The 17,745-nt window shown below is 33.4% G+C and overlaps 1 protein-coding gene across 4 annotated transcripts in view; it reads right to left on the reverse strand.

Moving 5' to 3' along the window:
• Window positions 1–13,674, reverse strand: part of CTNND2 (catenin delta 2) — a 1,133,181-nt gene extending 1,119,507 nt beyond the window's left edge. For 3 of the 4 annotated variants that reach the window (XM_051969857.1, XM_051969856.1, XM_051969854.1), the window contains exon 1: window positions 13,553–13,674. In XM_051969857.1, coding sequence (XP_051825817.1) covers window positions 13,553–13,589 — 37 coding nt within the window. In that variant the 5' untranslated portion in view covers window positions 13,590–13,674. The remainder of the gene's footprint in view (window positions 1–13,552) is intronic. The other variant, XM_051969855.1, reaches the window with a different exon arrangement.
• Between the last annotated feature and the right edge of the window lie 4,071 nt (window positions 13,675–17,745).

Below are 17,745 nucleotides of genomic sequence, written 5' to 3' on the forward strand. Positions count from 1 at the left end.
AGGGTTAACTTCAGTTCTCATGTTTCTCAACTCTTCAAAGGAAGCCTTTCTACTTTAGAAACTCTGCTCTTAAAGAGACAAACATTGCTAAATTTGTTCAGAATGGGTAGGCAAGAGAGGCAAGAGGTTGCAAGACTCGCAGAGTTCAACTGTACATTAACACAGCAAAATTCTCCATGCCTTCTAATTTTAAAAGATAAATGTCTACACAAGAGTAAATTTGATAAATGCTAAATTCTTAAAAAAAAAACATGTCTGGACAAAAAATAGCTAAACAATCCAACATAAGACTTTTATTTCTATAAGGAATAGCATTTCTTCTTTTGGACACTGACCGAAAAGCTGGAAATACAAACATACTGTATAAATAATTCAGTTTTTATAATCTTACTGAAAGGGAAATCTTAGATTTAAATACACATATAGCAAGTACAGACCGGACAACCTTTCATATATAAGAAACAAAATAAATAAAGGGAATGTAAAAAAAAATTGTGACCAGATACCTGCATTTGCTAAGATAAAATAATAATAATGGTTAATAATAATGCTTTTCAGCTCTATTGACATTTATGCAATTCAAAACACTTTCAAGTGAGATCCTCCCAACACAACTGTATAACAGAAACAACAGGTATTATCTCATTTATACAAATAAAAAAACAAGGTATCTTAAACAAATGGCTCCAGGAAACATAGCTAATTAGCTGAAGAATATGGACTAAAATTCAAGTTTCCTCAATCTTTTTCCAGTGCTTGTTTTATTACATGATATTTGAAGTGAGAGGCAGTATGATAGCTTAGATGAGGGCTTCTTAAACTCTTCCCACTCTCAAATTTTCCCCCTGAGAAATTTTTATATGATTCTGTCTCAAATCTGAGCTGAGGCATTTCTGGCAGCATTCATACAAAATGAACATGATATATATTCAGAACCAAGACTGCAGTGAAGTCGTGCAATACAATACAGCCAAGTGTTGCCAGATATACCTTGGATTCATTATGCTTTTGATTTTGAATTAATTTTTGGTCCTTGTGTTCAGAAATCTTTTGCCAAATTTTTCTCAACTCTGAAATTCAGTTACACAACCCCACATGGGGTTGCAACTCACAGTTTAGAAGTTTTGGCATAGATAACTGTCCTAAAAGCTAGTGAGATCTAGGTTGAAGCCTCACCTTTTACATACCATAGCTGGTTGATCCTGGAAAAATCATTTAACCTATCAATGATGTAGACCTTGACCACTCTTTAAGATTAGAATTTATAGAGAAAGTATTGATCCACATTGATAATCAGAGTTTCATCACTTTGGAGTTCCCTGAAACAGTGAAATCACAGATCCAGGTCCTTTGCCAATAGTGTACATGCACTTTTGTTCATACAAATAATATACAAGAAACAACAAAAAATTTCTTGTAATATCATTTTCTTGTTTAAAAATCCATAACTATTTGTGTGTACTTACAATTAAGATGTCAACCACAAGACAATGTCTACAATAAATATATAAGGTGAAGTTGCAACAATTAATTCTTCCCTAAAAGAATACAATTTCCTTGAATACAGGTTTTCTTATTTCCATATTTTATCGGATCACATCATCCTTAGTTGAACAACAACAACAACAACATTATATGGAGTCCAAAATCTAACTGCAGCAAAATGTAAGAATTTGTTCCCCTTTGCTATTACTTATATAAACACATTCCAAATTATTCACTCCTTTATTCTTCATTAAGTTGTAACTCTCTTTTCAAGCCCAAATGATGTGCAAGGGATTTGAGGGACTTTTTAAAGCCTCTTCCTCACTGCTTTAACTATTTTAAGGCTCCTTTTCACCAGTTTAGGTCTGTGAAATTTGGTCCTTAGGATTATTCTCTTTCCCATAAAGGACCCTTATTTCAATCAAATATAGGACTTAGAAGCTACCTGACAGATTACTCCAAAAGCTCCAAATCAGATATAACTTACACCTTTTTATCATTTAAGTTTCATCCTTTTCTATTGGATATTTTTGCATTTATTCTATAAGAACTTGAACTGATTCAAAAAACCTAAACTAGTACTGATCAAATTACAATTCTATTGAGGTCTTTGGCCACTTTCAGATAACAGAGGAGGGAAAGAGAATGAGGAGAGAAATGGAGAAAAATGGAGGAAGTAGAACTGTACTCTTGCTACTGATGGGAAACAGAAGGAATGTCCAAGGCAATTTTCATCAATAAACAACTTTCTTCCATGTCAGAAGAAGGCCATCAGATTTCCTTCTTTGAATCAAAATATACCTTGCTCTTGGTTTTTTTCTTTGGTACCCCATCATAGACAGCACAAGCTTCTTGTACTGCTCAATAAACACTGGAAAAGTTCAGCAGAATGGTTTCAAATAGGATGCTGTCCTAGAGAAAGACTCTCTTTCTCCACTACTTATAAGATCAAGGTCCTCTCTTTTTCCTTAGTAAATGGAAAGGGGAAGGTGTGGGGCATGATAAGCTGTGTATCATTTTCCCATTATGAGAACTTGAAAACATCCAGGTAAAAAGCATCAGCACTCTTCAGAAGTCAAAATTTTGAAACTCTTGCTCTCTGAGATGAGAAACAGTAAAGAAACAGCAAAGTACCATATGTGTATCCACACAGAGAGCTTACCAATGTTTTAAGGGGAGAAAAAAAGAATAGCCTGGTTCCCTAAAAGAATGAAGCATATGTAAAGGAAGTATTATATGCATATGGGACATTCGAAGAAACAATTAAAAAGGTTTACAATGTCTCAAGTGGGTCATTTAAATGAAGACTAAACTATTTTAATTATAAAAAGAAGATTTCTTAACTGGATCACTGTTTTGACTTTTCCCCAAAATATTATATTAAAACAAAACCTTTGAGTGATTTTGGCATCAATTATATAATTTCTAACGAGTGTCAACATTACTGGTTGCTATTCACTTTACTATCATAAAGCTAAATGACAAGTAACATGTTTAAATGGATTTATCTTCTTCTTACATCTAAATGTGTTTTAATGAATTTTATTATGAAATTTTACTGAAAAAGTGTAAATCCACTTAAGTTTGAGTCCATAAATTCAGTAGATATAATGTGATTCAACATGAATACACCTATATACACACATTGCATATTTTGTGTCCAAATGTGATTTCCTTGGAGTAGGTATTCTTGAATGAGGAAACTATCTATAAATTAATAATGGCCAACTGCTGCATAATTAATTAGAAAGTTGCCCGAGGGCAGAGAAGCTAAGTCCCTTATCCAGGTACATAACCAGTATTTGTAATGGATAGCACTTCAAAACAGTCTTCCTGAGTCTGACTCTTCAATATATAATGGCCCTTCTTCTCAACACACACACACACACACACACACACACACACACACACACACACACACACTTTTTTAGCAAAACAACAGGAAATAGATCTTTATTTTAATCCTTGTTATGTTGACTAATAAGTTATTTGTAGCATATTTAAATTCAATATTTTAAAATAGATTTAAAAGGGTTTTTGAGATAACTTATGAAGGAATTTGTTAAATACAAATGAAAGAATAAGTTTGTAGAACAATGAATTTAAATTTGTGACTATAAAATATAATCAGCCCAATAGCTAAGCAGGCAAGAAATATTTTCTTTTCTTTTTTATTTTAGTTTTTGAGATGCTGGAAGTAAATTTTTTGTAGCATCTCTAATGCAAAAAAAAAAAATGCAGATAGTGGGCACTTTAAAAATGCTTGTTGAGTTGAATAAACCAGTGGAAGATGGAAAGAGAAGTTGATAATTACAGTCATAGTCTTTTGATTAGAAATCTCTTTGGCATAATTCAATGAATTTCAAATTCAGTTATTTATATAAACTGAATATTATATTTTGGATGATAATTTTAAAATATTTCAAAATTACTAAAATTTGTTTATATTCTATATTTTAATCACTGTATTTATATACATTTAATATAATTATAGCTAATCAATAGATAACATGTATCTTTATATTATGAATGCAATGTTGCATATATGTATACTGTATGTATATATGTATATACTGAGGCAAAATAGAGATTAGAGAATTTTAAATATTTTATTTGGGAGGGAGAGATTTACTGGAGGCAGGGTAGAATCCATTCTGCCTCCAGGGCTGAATGAGACTATCATCTCCAAGAATCCATTGTCCAGCAGCTAATGTGTTTATATCCCATTAAGTATATATACACACGTGACTCCAAGAGATCTGGGTAGACTGAGGCAGGGGCAAAGTCAGAATATTGAAAGTCTATCAATCTTGTTCTGACAGGCTGGGGGAAGGCACTGGACATTCTGATAAGTTGGGATCAAGAAGAACAAGGACAGAATTTTATTTAGACTTTCCACCTGTATGAAAAAATTTACTTGATTTTAAATTAATTTAAATTAATTAGAATTCCTAAGAACTTGATACACTCTAGCATGTTTTCTTTTTTCCTTTTTCTCTCAAGAATAGTAATATTCAGAACTTCAATGTATGAAAGGATCATATGAGGTACAGAAGTCGCGTAATTACAAGAAACATTTGCCATTGTAACTCTGCAAGTCTCTTACAGAGTGCATAACTCTGATAAGTAGGGAAGATGTGGGCTCATGATGTCTAAGACAGAAGGTTTTTCTCCTTATCTGGATCATGATGATTAGGAGGGAAGGGTGGTATTGCAGGATTGAGCAGAACAATTAGAAACTGAGACAGAACAATTCAGGGAAACTGAGTCAGGACAATTAGGGAAACTGAGTCAAGACAATAAAAGGGAACTGTGGCACAACATTATAATATATATGTATACCATATGTATACATGTATGTGTGTGTGTGTATATATATATATATATACATATATATATATATATATATACATACTGAACTCAAGACCTTTTCCACTTTGAAATCATACATTTAGATTTTATGAAATTCAGCATAATGCAAAATGTTCTACTATGTAATATTTGATTCTCTAAATTTAAAATATAAAGTTAGTGTTTAAGAGTTCTTTAGGAATCTTTAGGGATATCTCTATTCCCCTCAAATCACAGTTGTTGTTTCTGAGTCACCACTGCTTTCTTCTAGGAAGGACACTTACCCAATCTTCATCTCTCCCTATCACCAATCCCAAGAGCTTTTTACAATCAGCAGTGCATGAATTGTATAAATCCATGAAGTCATTTCTATTGGCCCTTGCAAAAATATAATTAATTTCTCTCTACTGAAAAGATAAATGAAATAACTGTCAGTGACAAAATGTAAGCAATAGCTCACTCCTTGCTCCCACCCCCATCATAAGAAACAGACAAGCATGCATTGTTTATTAAAATTTTAACCTGTTTATATTCAAAACTGTACTAAGATTTTGGGGGCTCCCTGCAAAGAAATGTACTTCTGGAAAGGGGGACCGATGTATATAAGAATATATGTATACATATAAATATTATATATGTATATATAATATTTATATGTATATATATGTACATATGTTTATATACACCTGTATGCATACACACATATAGTTCTAGAGAACTCAATGTAACCTCCACATCATCATAAGGTAGCACATTAAATTTCTAGTGAAAGATAAAATGATATAATTCTAAAGTTTCAGGTATTTATTCATATTAACTTGTTTTAACAATGATGCAGATTCATCCTTCTAGTACCTGGAAATCATTTAAAACAACTTTTGGAAAATTGTGCTATGCTTTAAAATGTAAAATAATTCAGAGGTTTTAATTTTTTTTTAATTTAGGGAAATTTCAAAATTTCTCTTTTAATTTAGGGGAATTCTAGTAAGTGATATTTGCAAATATGATAAACCCATAAAATATGTTAGAAACAACTGGACACATTGACTTAAGGCATATTTTTCCTTATGTTGTCCAAGGTAGCAACCATATAAATCATTTAAATACAAGCTATTTCTTCTAAAAATAAATTTAAAGGAACATTGAAAACAACATATTAAGACAAAGTATTTATACTGAAGGTAGTTATAAAAGAACATATTAGATGCCCATTTAAAAAAAAATCCATTTGGATAAAACTAGTCATTATGCGCTCATTATTGAATTTTCAAAATCACACTCTGATATCGCATATATTGAAAAAAGGAATTACTTTTACAGCCTTCAAAAGCAACAGTTCTTTCCATTTCTACTTGAGAATAATTATTTTTAGATGAGAATATTTGAAAGAATAGATATACAAACCTGAATTATATATTTTTATCATAGCTTATAGAATTTTATCTAATCTCTAGGAAGTCAGTTAACTAAAAACAAACTTAACAAATAATACTGAATATGATGTTTAATAAATGAATATCAAAATTCATTATGAAGCATATATTTTGAAATTCAGGAAAATATGGCAATACTTAGGATTTTTTTTTCATCTCATCTTTTCACTTGACCATATAGATTTATTTGCATGCATTTGAACTTAATAGATCTTTAATTTTTCAATATTAATGCTGGATTTATAATAATCTTTTGTTTTCACACAAAATTTCATTGTTATTTTTATTGGATGAAGCCATTTTGAAAAGTTTAAAGAGAATTCCACTTAAAATATATTTCCTTCATCAAAAAAATATGAAGCTTCAAAGAGCACACCAGGCTATTTATTATGTTTGGTTTAAAATATATCATTGTAGTTGTGCAAAAAGTAAATCTACAAGTTATATGCTACAATTTTTGAGAGTACCATATTTTTGTTAAGTTTTAGGAGACATACCTGAAATATATTTATTTAAATATGATTTGGTTTATTCATAGTTCAAAAGTACTCTTCTATATATTTGATATTCAAATATGTTTATTAAAATTTTAACATGAAATATATTCTTGTCACAGAAATTTATCATCAGCTTATTTAAGTTTATGGATGAAAAAAGTGTTGTTAATTAACAAAGCTATTTACAATGGTAGGCAACGTTTTAGTCAAGAATACTAAACATGAAATAATGAAAAATTTTTGGGAAATATATGTGGAGGATAGCCTCGATTTATAATGAATGTGTATACGTATTGGTACAATTATGCTGATTTATTTAGTTTGTATTGCCACACCATTAAAAATACCAATCACCACAAAATTATTGTGCTGAATATAATATACAAGTAATTAGCTTACACACTTCATTTTTGAGCTATAGTTTCCTTTTATGGATTTCTCTGGAGTTATTCTAAAAAGTTGTTTTTATGTTAAAATACAAAAAAATGGGTGTTCAAAATTAGCTAGTTCTAAAAGCAAAAGTTGTCTGAAATTTTCTTGACAGACATTAAGCATCAGTAAATGAGTAGATTCTGAATAGTATTAATATATTCAAGACTTGATTGGATAAACATTAATTGGAGTTAGAAACTATACCTTATGGAAGTCAAACCAAAAGTTAAGGAACCATGTAATGATTTGTGGCAATTTTAGTACTCCCTATCATGGATTCATTGAGAAAATATTTGACTATGCAAAAGATGCAACAGACTATGCTAAGTGTTTAATATGCCATTTAATCTAGCATTTTGACATCTATAATTCTGTATTTGCCACCTACTACTTGTTATACTTATGCTTATCAAATTGAGGCCTAAGATGACTTATTGGAACCTCAGATAAGGATGTAATAATGAGTAATAACCTCTCTTTCTGTGGGTCATAACTTGCCCTCAGTATTAGGGATAAATTTTGTTCCTCTTACATTTAGTGAAGGGATTTGAATAGGTATAAAATTTTAATTATGAAAACTTCAAAGCCATACAAAATATAAGATCACAGTATACTAAAAAAAAAAGCCTAGAATATCATGCCACCTGATGATGTGATTATAATGAGCTGATTATGCCATGTTTTCAATATGCAATTATTAATAATCACTTAAGAAATTTTACAATCTATTAACCTATATCAAAGAGACTTTTTAGACAATTTAATATTTATACTGAACAAAATCACATAAAATATCATTAAATCAGTCAGTGTGGGAGAGTGGAAAAACACTGACAGATTTTGCTGAGTTTGGATGCCATCTCTTCTACTTATCAATCAATTAGCATGTATTGATTATCTATCATAACCTGTATCTGGTGTAGGTCACTGTCACTGTCTAATTGTGTGATCTTAGGCAAGTCATAAACATGAAGAACCTCAATTTCCTCATCTGTAAAGTAAGGATCCTGAAACAGATTGTTTCTATGGTTACGTCTAGCACTATTAAAAATGTTATAATCTTATGAAAAAATTAATAACATTTACTTTACATTAACTTTACAAATAATTTATTTAACAGTATATACACATATATGTATATACATATACATATATATATATTTAAATACAAAATTTTTAAACTATATAATCAAATTTTTTTTTCTGAGCCACAATAAAACCATCTTACCAAAAAATCCAAGTAAAAGCCAAACATCAGCACTCCACTATATTACATTATAATAAATAAATGGTTAGAAAGTATATTCCTGTAAAATTTACCAAAAAAAAAAAAACTTTTTTTAGATAGGACCATATAATATAAAGCACTTATATAGATGAATTTTTTCAATATGTAATATTTTGTGGGTTTTTTCTTCGAAAATTTCTCAATTCAAAATATTGACATAACTTTTAAATTAAGATATTTCTTCCCATGATAATTTGAAAAACTGAATAAATTTGGAATTTTACTTAGATAAAACACTTTTCCAACTACCTTGACCCACCTACTTTCTATAAAGCTAATAAACTCAGTTGCTGAGATGAAAACTGAAAGCAAAAATCCCAGTATCATGCATCAGTCTGTTCTCTTCCTCAAACTCCTCTCCCTAGGATAAGAGGGTGTAGGAAGAAAAAATTCATATTGATTTAGGACGCACATCAATCTGCACAGATGTTTTTTAACCATTTGATCCAGCCCCTTCCCTTTTCAAAACCAATATAAAGATCTCCTGTATTGCCTTGTTGTTAAAATCACCTATTAGTATAAAAATAAGAATCACTCAAAAAAGGACTAGCCACTTTAGTTTATGAATACCATATGCTGAAGATTTTAACGTATTTGAAATTAGTGTAAAAATAGAGAATCAAACTCAAGAAACTGTGATTCAAGATAACATGACTTCCTGTTCCCTACATTGCCTCACACAGAAATCATTACAGTTTTTGGTACATTCAACTTTTGTGATTTTATTTAAGGATCTTGAACATTATTCTCTGAAAGAATATGAAAGAATTAATCACATAATCAATTATGTAATATTTAAAAGACTGCACCCAATATTACTTTTAAGACAAAACTTTTTTTCTGTAGGTACACATTTGAGATTTACTCTTGAAAGGTGATGTAAAAATAAGATTTAAAATATGTAAAGTAGTTGTGCTGGCAATATTTAGCAACATCTATATGTATGTATATGTGTGTATATGGTTTTTGTGTGTATAACCTACTATATGCTTAATGCATCACTTTAATGCATTAAATTTATTGATAGGTGGCTATGATACTAACCTTGTGAAAACCTCTACTGCACTTATTTGAACTTTATTTGCAGAAGTTAATTCCATTTGGCATCAATTAATTTGCAAGAAGTAGAATATTAGGATCAGCCAAAGTTTATTATCCAGTCATTATAGAGTAGGAATACTGAGTACTTGATTTTGCTATGTGATTAAGTGATAAAATATTGTGGGTGTTACATCACCAAAATCATTTCTGATGACGCCTACAAACCAGTGACTAGTCATACAGTTAGAAATGAAAAGCATGAAAAACACACTGTCATACAACATTTCTGTGATATCCCCCTTCCCCCCCACTGTGCTGAAGCTACTGTTTATAACTGTAATTGGATTCGCTAAACCAAAACAGGCAGATTATTAATCAGTAGGCTGGATTGGCAGAGAATGTGATAGAAACTATTTATCTATGACATGTTTAATATTTTACATTAATATAAAAAGCTGTTAGTCTGGCATACAGTCAGATAAACTTGAAACTAGCAACTAGCATCATGAACTGTTCCCACTCAAATTAACTTTTCACACAGAACTACAGAAGCATCTTCACAAGCTCTTCGAAATAAAGAGCATGGTGCTGACACCTTATTTTCATTTTTAAAAATATATGTGATCAAAAAATTAACTTTAAATATAATCTTAGTTTTCTACCTTGGAGCTATAATGCAGTTCAATACTTTTGCCCCGAATACATTATTAGAGAATAGGTGACAAACAGAATCTCAAAAGATTTATTCATATTTGTACAGAGAGTGATTAAGTTGTGATTCCACCAAAAATACTAATGGAAAATTTAGGGGCAGTTGAATCTCACTTATAGAAGGATTCAGTTTGAAGTATATCATGGAATTTCTTAAACATTCCCCAAAGAAAAAGAAAGCAATGCTTAGGTAGAAAAACAATCATGCAAACATATTATAATGCACTTGTTATGGCAGGCATTTTCTACACTTATTGAATGGCCATAACATAAATGTAAGAAAACTTGAGATAATTTTTTTTTCAAAATTGAAAGATTTTTTAAAATCAGCAATACCTGTTTGTCCAGTTTTGTTACATAAAAATCTTTATATTTATGCCAATCCAAAGTATACCATATTCAATATTGTTTAATTTTAAGCACACATTTAACTACTGTGATAGAATTAAGTTCACCTAAGTGATCACTCAACCGTTAATTGGTACTTTAAGGGGTACAACACACCTTTCCTAGAGAAACAGTATAAATTAAAGAGTTGGTATTTTTATTCCCATTTCCCAGATGAAGAAACCAAAGCTAAAAATAAGGTTAAAAAATGTGCCCAGTTATTCAACTATTTAAGTTCTGTGGTCTAGATTTGAACCCAACTCTCTTTGACTCTTCAAATTCAGTGTTCTTTATATTACAGTCTTTCCTCACTGTGGACAGAAGAAAAAAAATAGCCTATGAAATGTCAGCACAAAATGCTGATGACATAACAAATAGAGAGATTATGCAGGAAAATCATTTAATATCCTATACAATGAACTTAAAATTCACTCTATTGTTACTTTATAGTTCTTCAGCATGTCAAAAACAAAAATGACAAATGTTATGACAGAATGAATTTAACAATTAGTTTCTTTTACTTTAAAGAGAACAAAAAATTATTATTATTATCTGATGAACCTGAAGAAATTTCTAAGCTAAGAAAACTACTTAACAGATATACACACTCAGGAAAATAATCCTGTGAAACAAAAATTTTAGTTTCTACATTTAAAGTACAACTTTATAATAAAGTTATTTTTAAAAGAGCTAGTGAAATTAAGCTTAAATCTTTTGGTCTGAAAGTTTGATGTTCTCAGAAGAACAGGGGACATTATTTACACACACACACACACACACACACACACACACACACACCTGTTTAAAGCTAAATACAAGAGACTATGCTATGATTTTGTTAGAATAAAAACTTCAAGCAGAGGAGTTAATTTATTCCATGGGACACTCAATCAGTATCTTCACTTTATAATCTGTAAGAGCACATATAACTCACACTAAAGGATACATGTTTTTATCCCTTTTCCCTGCCTATCAGTTGTTTTGCCTGTGCATAAAATGACACTAAGCATTCTTTTCATGATAACATCAAAAACTATGAAAATAGCCTCCAAAAGGACAAAACTCATAGTATATGAGTATGTGCATCTCTTGTCTTCTTATAAGAGAAATTTTACATTAAATATCTGGGAGGGAAGCTGAATGCCATCATCTAACAAGGTTTATTAATATGAATAACATAAGATGTAACTAAGGTAAAATAGAAAATGATCGTTCACATAATTAACTATGACTTTGAATTGAATCTTTAAAAAGTGTTAAGTTTTACTACTATGATCACAAATCTTCCATAGTTAAAAATAAAACTGCTAATATACTCAATTCATTCAAGCCCTAAAGCCTTGTTCTAATTCACAGACCAAAAAGATTGCACTGAATAGCTTTGCAAGGAATATTAACAATGACTTCTGCATGTAAGAAAAGATATTATTGAGACACTGTTTTTTCAAGTTGTTTATACAACAACAAAGGAATCCTAATTGATGTCAAAGTGGATTCTAACTTTATATATTGTTATACTTACCTCCAAATAATGCAAAATGTTTGTAATCAATCAGAGGAGATATTTCACACAATGCTATATGAAGATTGTAGCTCAATTAGCTTTTAAAAAATGTATAGGCATATAATATTTGTGATGCTTTAACAAGATGAACAAAACTGGCACATGTTATTTATAGAGATAAAATAAAATAACTTTAGGGCATAGTTTCTAGCACCTCCCTGATTTCATGAACATCATTGAAGAAAAAATAAAGTATACTTAAATATTAATTACAGTTTATAAAAGTTAACAGTTACTTGTCTCAGTAAGGCCTAGCTATCTGTTCCTATTTTTAAAATTATTGTTAGTAAAACCAGGACTAATCATGTTGTTACAACTCAAACACAAGAAGGAAAGATAATATGCAAGAACAATCAGACTCCTTTTATTCTATCTGTTTCTATAGGCTTTACAACACTTGCATTATTGTGTAATGCCAAACTTATCACTTTCACTGGCAATTCTTGGATAAAAAAAAACAAAAACAAAAAAAACAAAAAGCCTTATAGAAGTCTACTTGCTACCACAAAAACCATATAGGCTGTACCACCTCTGTAGTGACTTAATTCACTCTATAGTGACTTGAGCCTGCTGAGAAACAATCGATGCAAACACATTACACACCAGAATAGGAGGAAGGTAAGGAAAAAAAGAAAAGCATCTTTGCTTTCAGCCATTAATTATAGATTAGCCAAATATCACATTGCATGTCACACAGACACAAAAAAGCTTTCCAGAGATGTGTGCTTCAGACATCGGTTTCAAAAGCCTCTGTCCATTGTCAGAGCGCCCAATACTCAAAACCTTGTGTATTGCTCCCAAAATGCTCAAGCTGAGCCTGCTAAATATAGACCATAGGGGTTTTCAGTTATAGGACGAGGCGGGGGGGAGAGGGGGGAGAGATGAAGAAAGGGACATGGATGTATATGACTAAGTATTCCCATTTTGTTCCACCCAAACATCGCAATGACATTGAAAATCGGAGCTTAAAGACTAGAAGGAAGTGTGACCCACCCCACCCCCAACCTTCTATTCTCCTGTATATTCAGGACGTCATTAATGCGAGGAGTAGATTATTGCAGGATGTTAGGAAGCAGTATTGTTGGTGATGCCCTATATATGCCTCCGGATAACGTATTGTAGATGGGAGGGGGAGGGAGACGAGAAGCCACTTTGTTACCTCGCCAAGAAAGGCACCAACTCGGTATCCACCACCAGACAGAGCTGTCTTCCGAGAGAGGAACCAGGGCAATTGTGGTCCTCCCAACGGAAAGCAATATTGAGCATCCGCCGTCGACAGATAGCTCAAAGCTGGAGGAACAACCCCCGCCACTAATAAGGAGGAGAATAATCCTGGCACCGCTAGCCCAGCAAATGCACTCACCAAAAGGCGTTGAGCCTGTCTGCTTTCTCCCAAACATGCACCCACCAAAATAGACAAATCCTCAATTCCACGGAAAGGTGTGTGCGCCGCCTCCAGGCTTCAGTGCAAGGTCCTGACCTTGCCCAACTGCAGCATCTTTCGCTTTGTTGTCTGTGCGTGGCTCTGGGACAAGTGATGGCTGGGCAGGGAAGAGGGGGAAAAAAAAAAAAAAGCGGTAAGGATGAGGCTGTTCTACAGCCTGCTGCCGGCTTCCGAGGCAAAGTGTCTGGTTCCTTGGCTTTCCTCCACCACTGTTGGTGCCTCCTGTCTTCTTATCCGGGGCTCTTACAGCAAGCACAGCAGCGGCGCTGTAGTGCAGCCGCCTTGGTACCACCGCCGATATCTATCCCCTCTGCTGCTGCCTCCGCCTTCTCCTCCTCCTCCTGCACATCCGCCGCTGGATGTTGCTGGAGCCGACCCAGTAAAGACACAGCTGCCTCTGCTCTCGTTTCCTTCTCCCTTCAATAGCGCGCCTAGCGATGCTGCGTCTGGGTTGCTCCGGAGAGCAGCTGCCCTCCCTCTGTAGCTCAGCGCAGCCGCCGCCGTCGTCGCCGCCACCTGTGCTGCCACGGAGGGGCGAGGCTACTCCGGTGTAGCAGCAGCAGCAGCAGCAGCAGCAGCCCCAGCCTTAGCCTGCACCTATACCTCAGCTTCAGGCTTTGGAGCCCAGTTAGTGGGAAAACGTCCTCCTTGTAACAGAAGCCTGTTCTAGCTGCCGAGCATGCCCAGTTCAACTGCTAGAAAAACGAGAGAGAGGGACTTGGATGTACATATTCCACTTCTGGTTTTAGCAGCAGCAGCAGCAACAGCCGCGGTGGTAGCAGCAGCAGCAGCTGCTGCGGCAGCGACAGCAGCAGCAGCAGTAGCGGCGGCGGCGGCGGCGGCGGCGGCGGCGGCGGCAGCGGCAAGGGGAGGAGGCCGAGAGTTAGAAGACAGGAAAAGCATCTGATGAAACATCGAACCAGAACTTGAGAAAGGTGGAAATACTTGAGATCCCAAGAAAGCGAGAAAAATCTCGAGAAAGTATTTTTCCCGTTTATTAGAATTTATTCTCTCAAAACCAAGTTATTCCCTTACACTCTGCTGGAGGCTTTTTCCCCCCTTGAGCAGATGTCAAACAACCTGGAAACAAAGAAAGAAAATTTCATGAATAGTCATGGGAATTAAGGACAAGAGGCGTAGAATAAAAGAGTGTTGGGAGGAGAGAGATGACAGGCTTTAGAAGTGGACTTTATGCGCCCACCCTCTCCCCAGCCCCTTGATTGTAGTTCTAAGCCATAAAAGGAATATATAAATACCTGTTTGAAGTCTTCTCCTGAGTGTTAGTCCAACTCTCACCGTGTCCTCAGGCTCTTTGTCACTTTTTCCTTTAGTGAAATCATTCTGTAGATCTGCTATACCTGTCCTGACAGGAACTTGAATAGGTTGATTTAGGTAATGATTCTCTCTCCCTCCCTTCTTCCCTCCCTCCTTCCTTCCCTCCTTCCTTCTCTCCCTTCCTCCCTCCTTCTCTCTCTCTCTCTCTCTCTCTCTCTCTCTCTCTCTCTCTCTCTCTCTCTCTCTCTCTCCTCTCTCTCTCTCCCCCCCTCTGTCTCTCTCTCCCCCTCTCCTTTTCCTTTCCCCTTCTCCCTCTCCTTCTCCTTCTCCCTTCCTCCCTCCCTCTCCCCATCTCTTTTTATCTCTCCCTCTCCCTCTTTCTCCCCTTTCTCCCCAAATATCTTACCAACTAATGGTTATAATTTTATTCTCTATAATCATATTATTTTCTCCCTTTTAAGATCATTTTCATTTTTTTCTGATTTCATCCCTATCCCAAACTTCATATTTGCCCTGATAACTATTTCCCTATCTCTTCTCTATTGCAGTGCTGAAATTTAGTGTCATCTTTTAAAAATTTATACTCAGGATCATAACATAAAGCACATGATATTTCCATATGCCAGGGCATTGATATACATAGTTGCCATGTTTCCAGAGACAAGGGACATGATTTAATCCATGATATGTCCTCATCTGTGTAATAATAACAAGGTTTAACAGGTGTCCACTGCACCTACAAGACTTTTGCACTCTGTAAGAGACTTGCAGAGTTGCAAGGCCAAATGTTTCTTGTAATTACACAACCTGTGTACCACACATGATCTCTTAGTACATTGAAGTTCTGAATATTACAATTCCTTAAGAAATTATTCTTGAGAGGAAAAAAAAAAAGAAAACATGTTAGAATGTATCAAGTTCCTAGGATTCCCCATGGCCTCTACCCTTTCTAACAGGAATCCTAATTAATTTAAAATCAGGTAAATTTTTTCATATAGGTGGAAAGTCTGAATAAAATTTAACCTAGAAATCAGTCTCAGCTCTGCCACTAACTAGCTATATGTCCTTGGAACAGTTTAAGCTATCATTTTTTTTTTCATTTTTAAAATGAGAGGTTTGGATATATTATATGGTTGAGATTCTAAATATTTAACTAATCATTAATAATAATATCGGCTAATTTATGTAGGATATTACATATTCTTTCTCATTTGGTCCTTACAATAATCACGGGATTTAGAAATTATTAATATTAGGACTATTTTAGATGAGGAAACTGAGGCTAAGCAAGATTATATGGCTTTCCCACACAGCTAGTAAGTAGGAGGTATCTCAGGCAGTATTTGAACTCAGAACTGCCTGTCACCAAATTTAGGGTTATAACCACTGTTCCACTAGCTACTTGATTAATATCATGTCTTCCTTGCAACTTTTCCTGATATCCTTCCTTCAAAATTTTTCATGTAAGGCTTTGATTGTTCTTCATTAATATACATATCACATCTTTTGTGATATAATAACATTAATGATAGCTAGTGTCTATACATCATTCTAAAGTTTGAAAAGCACTTTACATATTTTAACATATTTGATATGATAACCTGTAAGTAATGTGTAATTATTATCCCAGTTTTCACATAAGGAAACTGAGGAAGAGAGAGATGAAATGATTTGTCTACCATAACTAGAGAGTATTAAAATAATGATTTGAAACTAGTACTCTGAGTCCTGAGTTCTAATCATTGCACTTAATGAACCTATATAATTGTCTCTATATATTTCTTTTCTAGATGGGACTGCATGAATGAAGAGACAGTGTCTCATGTGGGCTTTGTTTCTTCCTTAACACATAATAATCTGTGCCAGTAGGCACCTTAATAGATGCTTCTTTAAATGAACTATGGTTTTAAGAATATTAAAGTGCAAACATAAGGACCCTGTAAGAGAAACAGCTTGCAGAAATATTAAATACCCTGAATAATAAGATTTGGTAGTATAACTGAAAGTGAACCAATGAAAATGGGGGGAAATCATAAACATTCCTAAATGAAGTACATATAGAGAGGACTGTGAACATAAAGACTCCCTAAAATTAGGATATTTATTAAGTCTTTGGCTTTTGGAGTTGTTTTTATATTGAAACAATTTGATTGGTGGAATATATTATCATAATGCCATTCTGGTAGCAAATATTAGGTGATGTTTTAATGATCAGGATTCTTGAAAATGTATAAAACTATAAAAATGTGTATCAAAAGTAAATAATACTATATTTAAAATTTTGTATTAATATTTATTTATAATGACTAATGCTACACTTGCTAGAAATTAAAAGGTATTTGTTCCTATATATGGAAGATTAGGGTTTTTGTTTTTTTTCTTTTGGATCTGAGGGAATTTCTTTGGCAGAAGAAACTCATTATGCAATTACAGTGATTGTTGCCTTCCTTGTGAATGTCAGTCTTAAAGAATTTCCTCAGGCATTGTATGGTTGTGTGACTTGCCCAGGATAACTTAGTGTATGTAAGAGAGAGGACTTGAATTCTAAAGTCAGCTCTCTCCATTATGACAGACTCTCTTGTTCTGTTATTTTTAACCTGAACCCACATAGAAAGAGTAAAAGAATTTATGTATTGTAAGTCAGTAGGTTAAAGTATATTTTGAAAAATGATCTCTATAACAGTAAAACTATACACCAAAAGAATGCTGCATATTTACAGAGGAGACTTTTTCTTTTCTTTTCAGCTTATCAAGAGCTAACTTTTTGAAACTTTCTAGCAATGATTTATATTATTGTTGAAATGTAACAAGGAACAAGACATTTTTATTTATTTAGA

Source organism: Antechinus flavipes, chromosome 1 (assembly GCF_016432865.1).
Source record: "Antechinus flavipes isolate AdamAnt ecotype Samford, QLD, Australia chromosome 1, AdamAnt_v2, whole genome shotgun sequence".
Taxonomy (NCBI): Eukaryota; Metazoa; Chordata; class Mammalia; order Dasyuromorphia; family Dasyuridae; genus Antechinus; species Antechinus flavipes.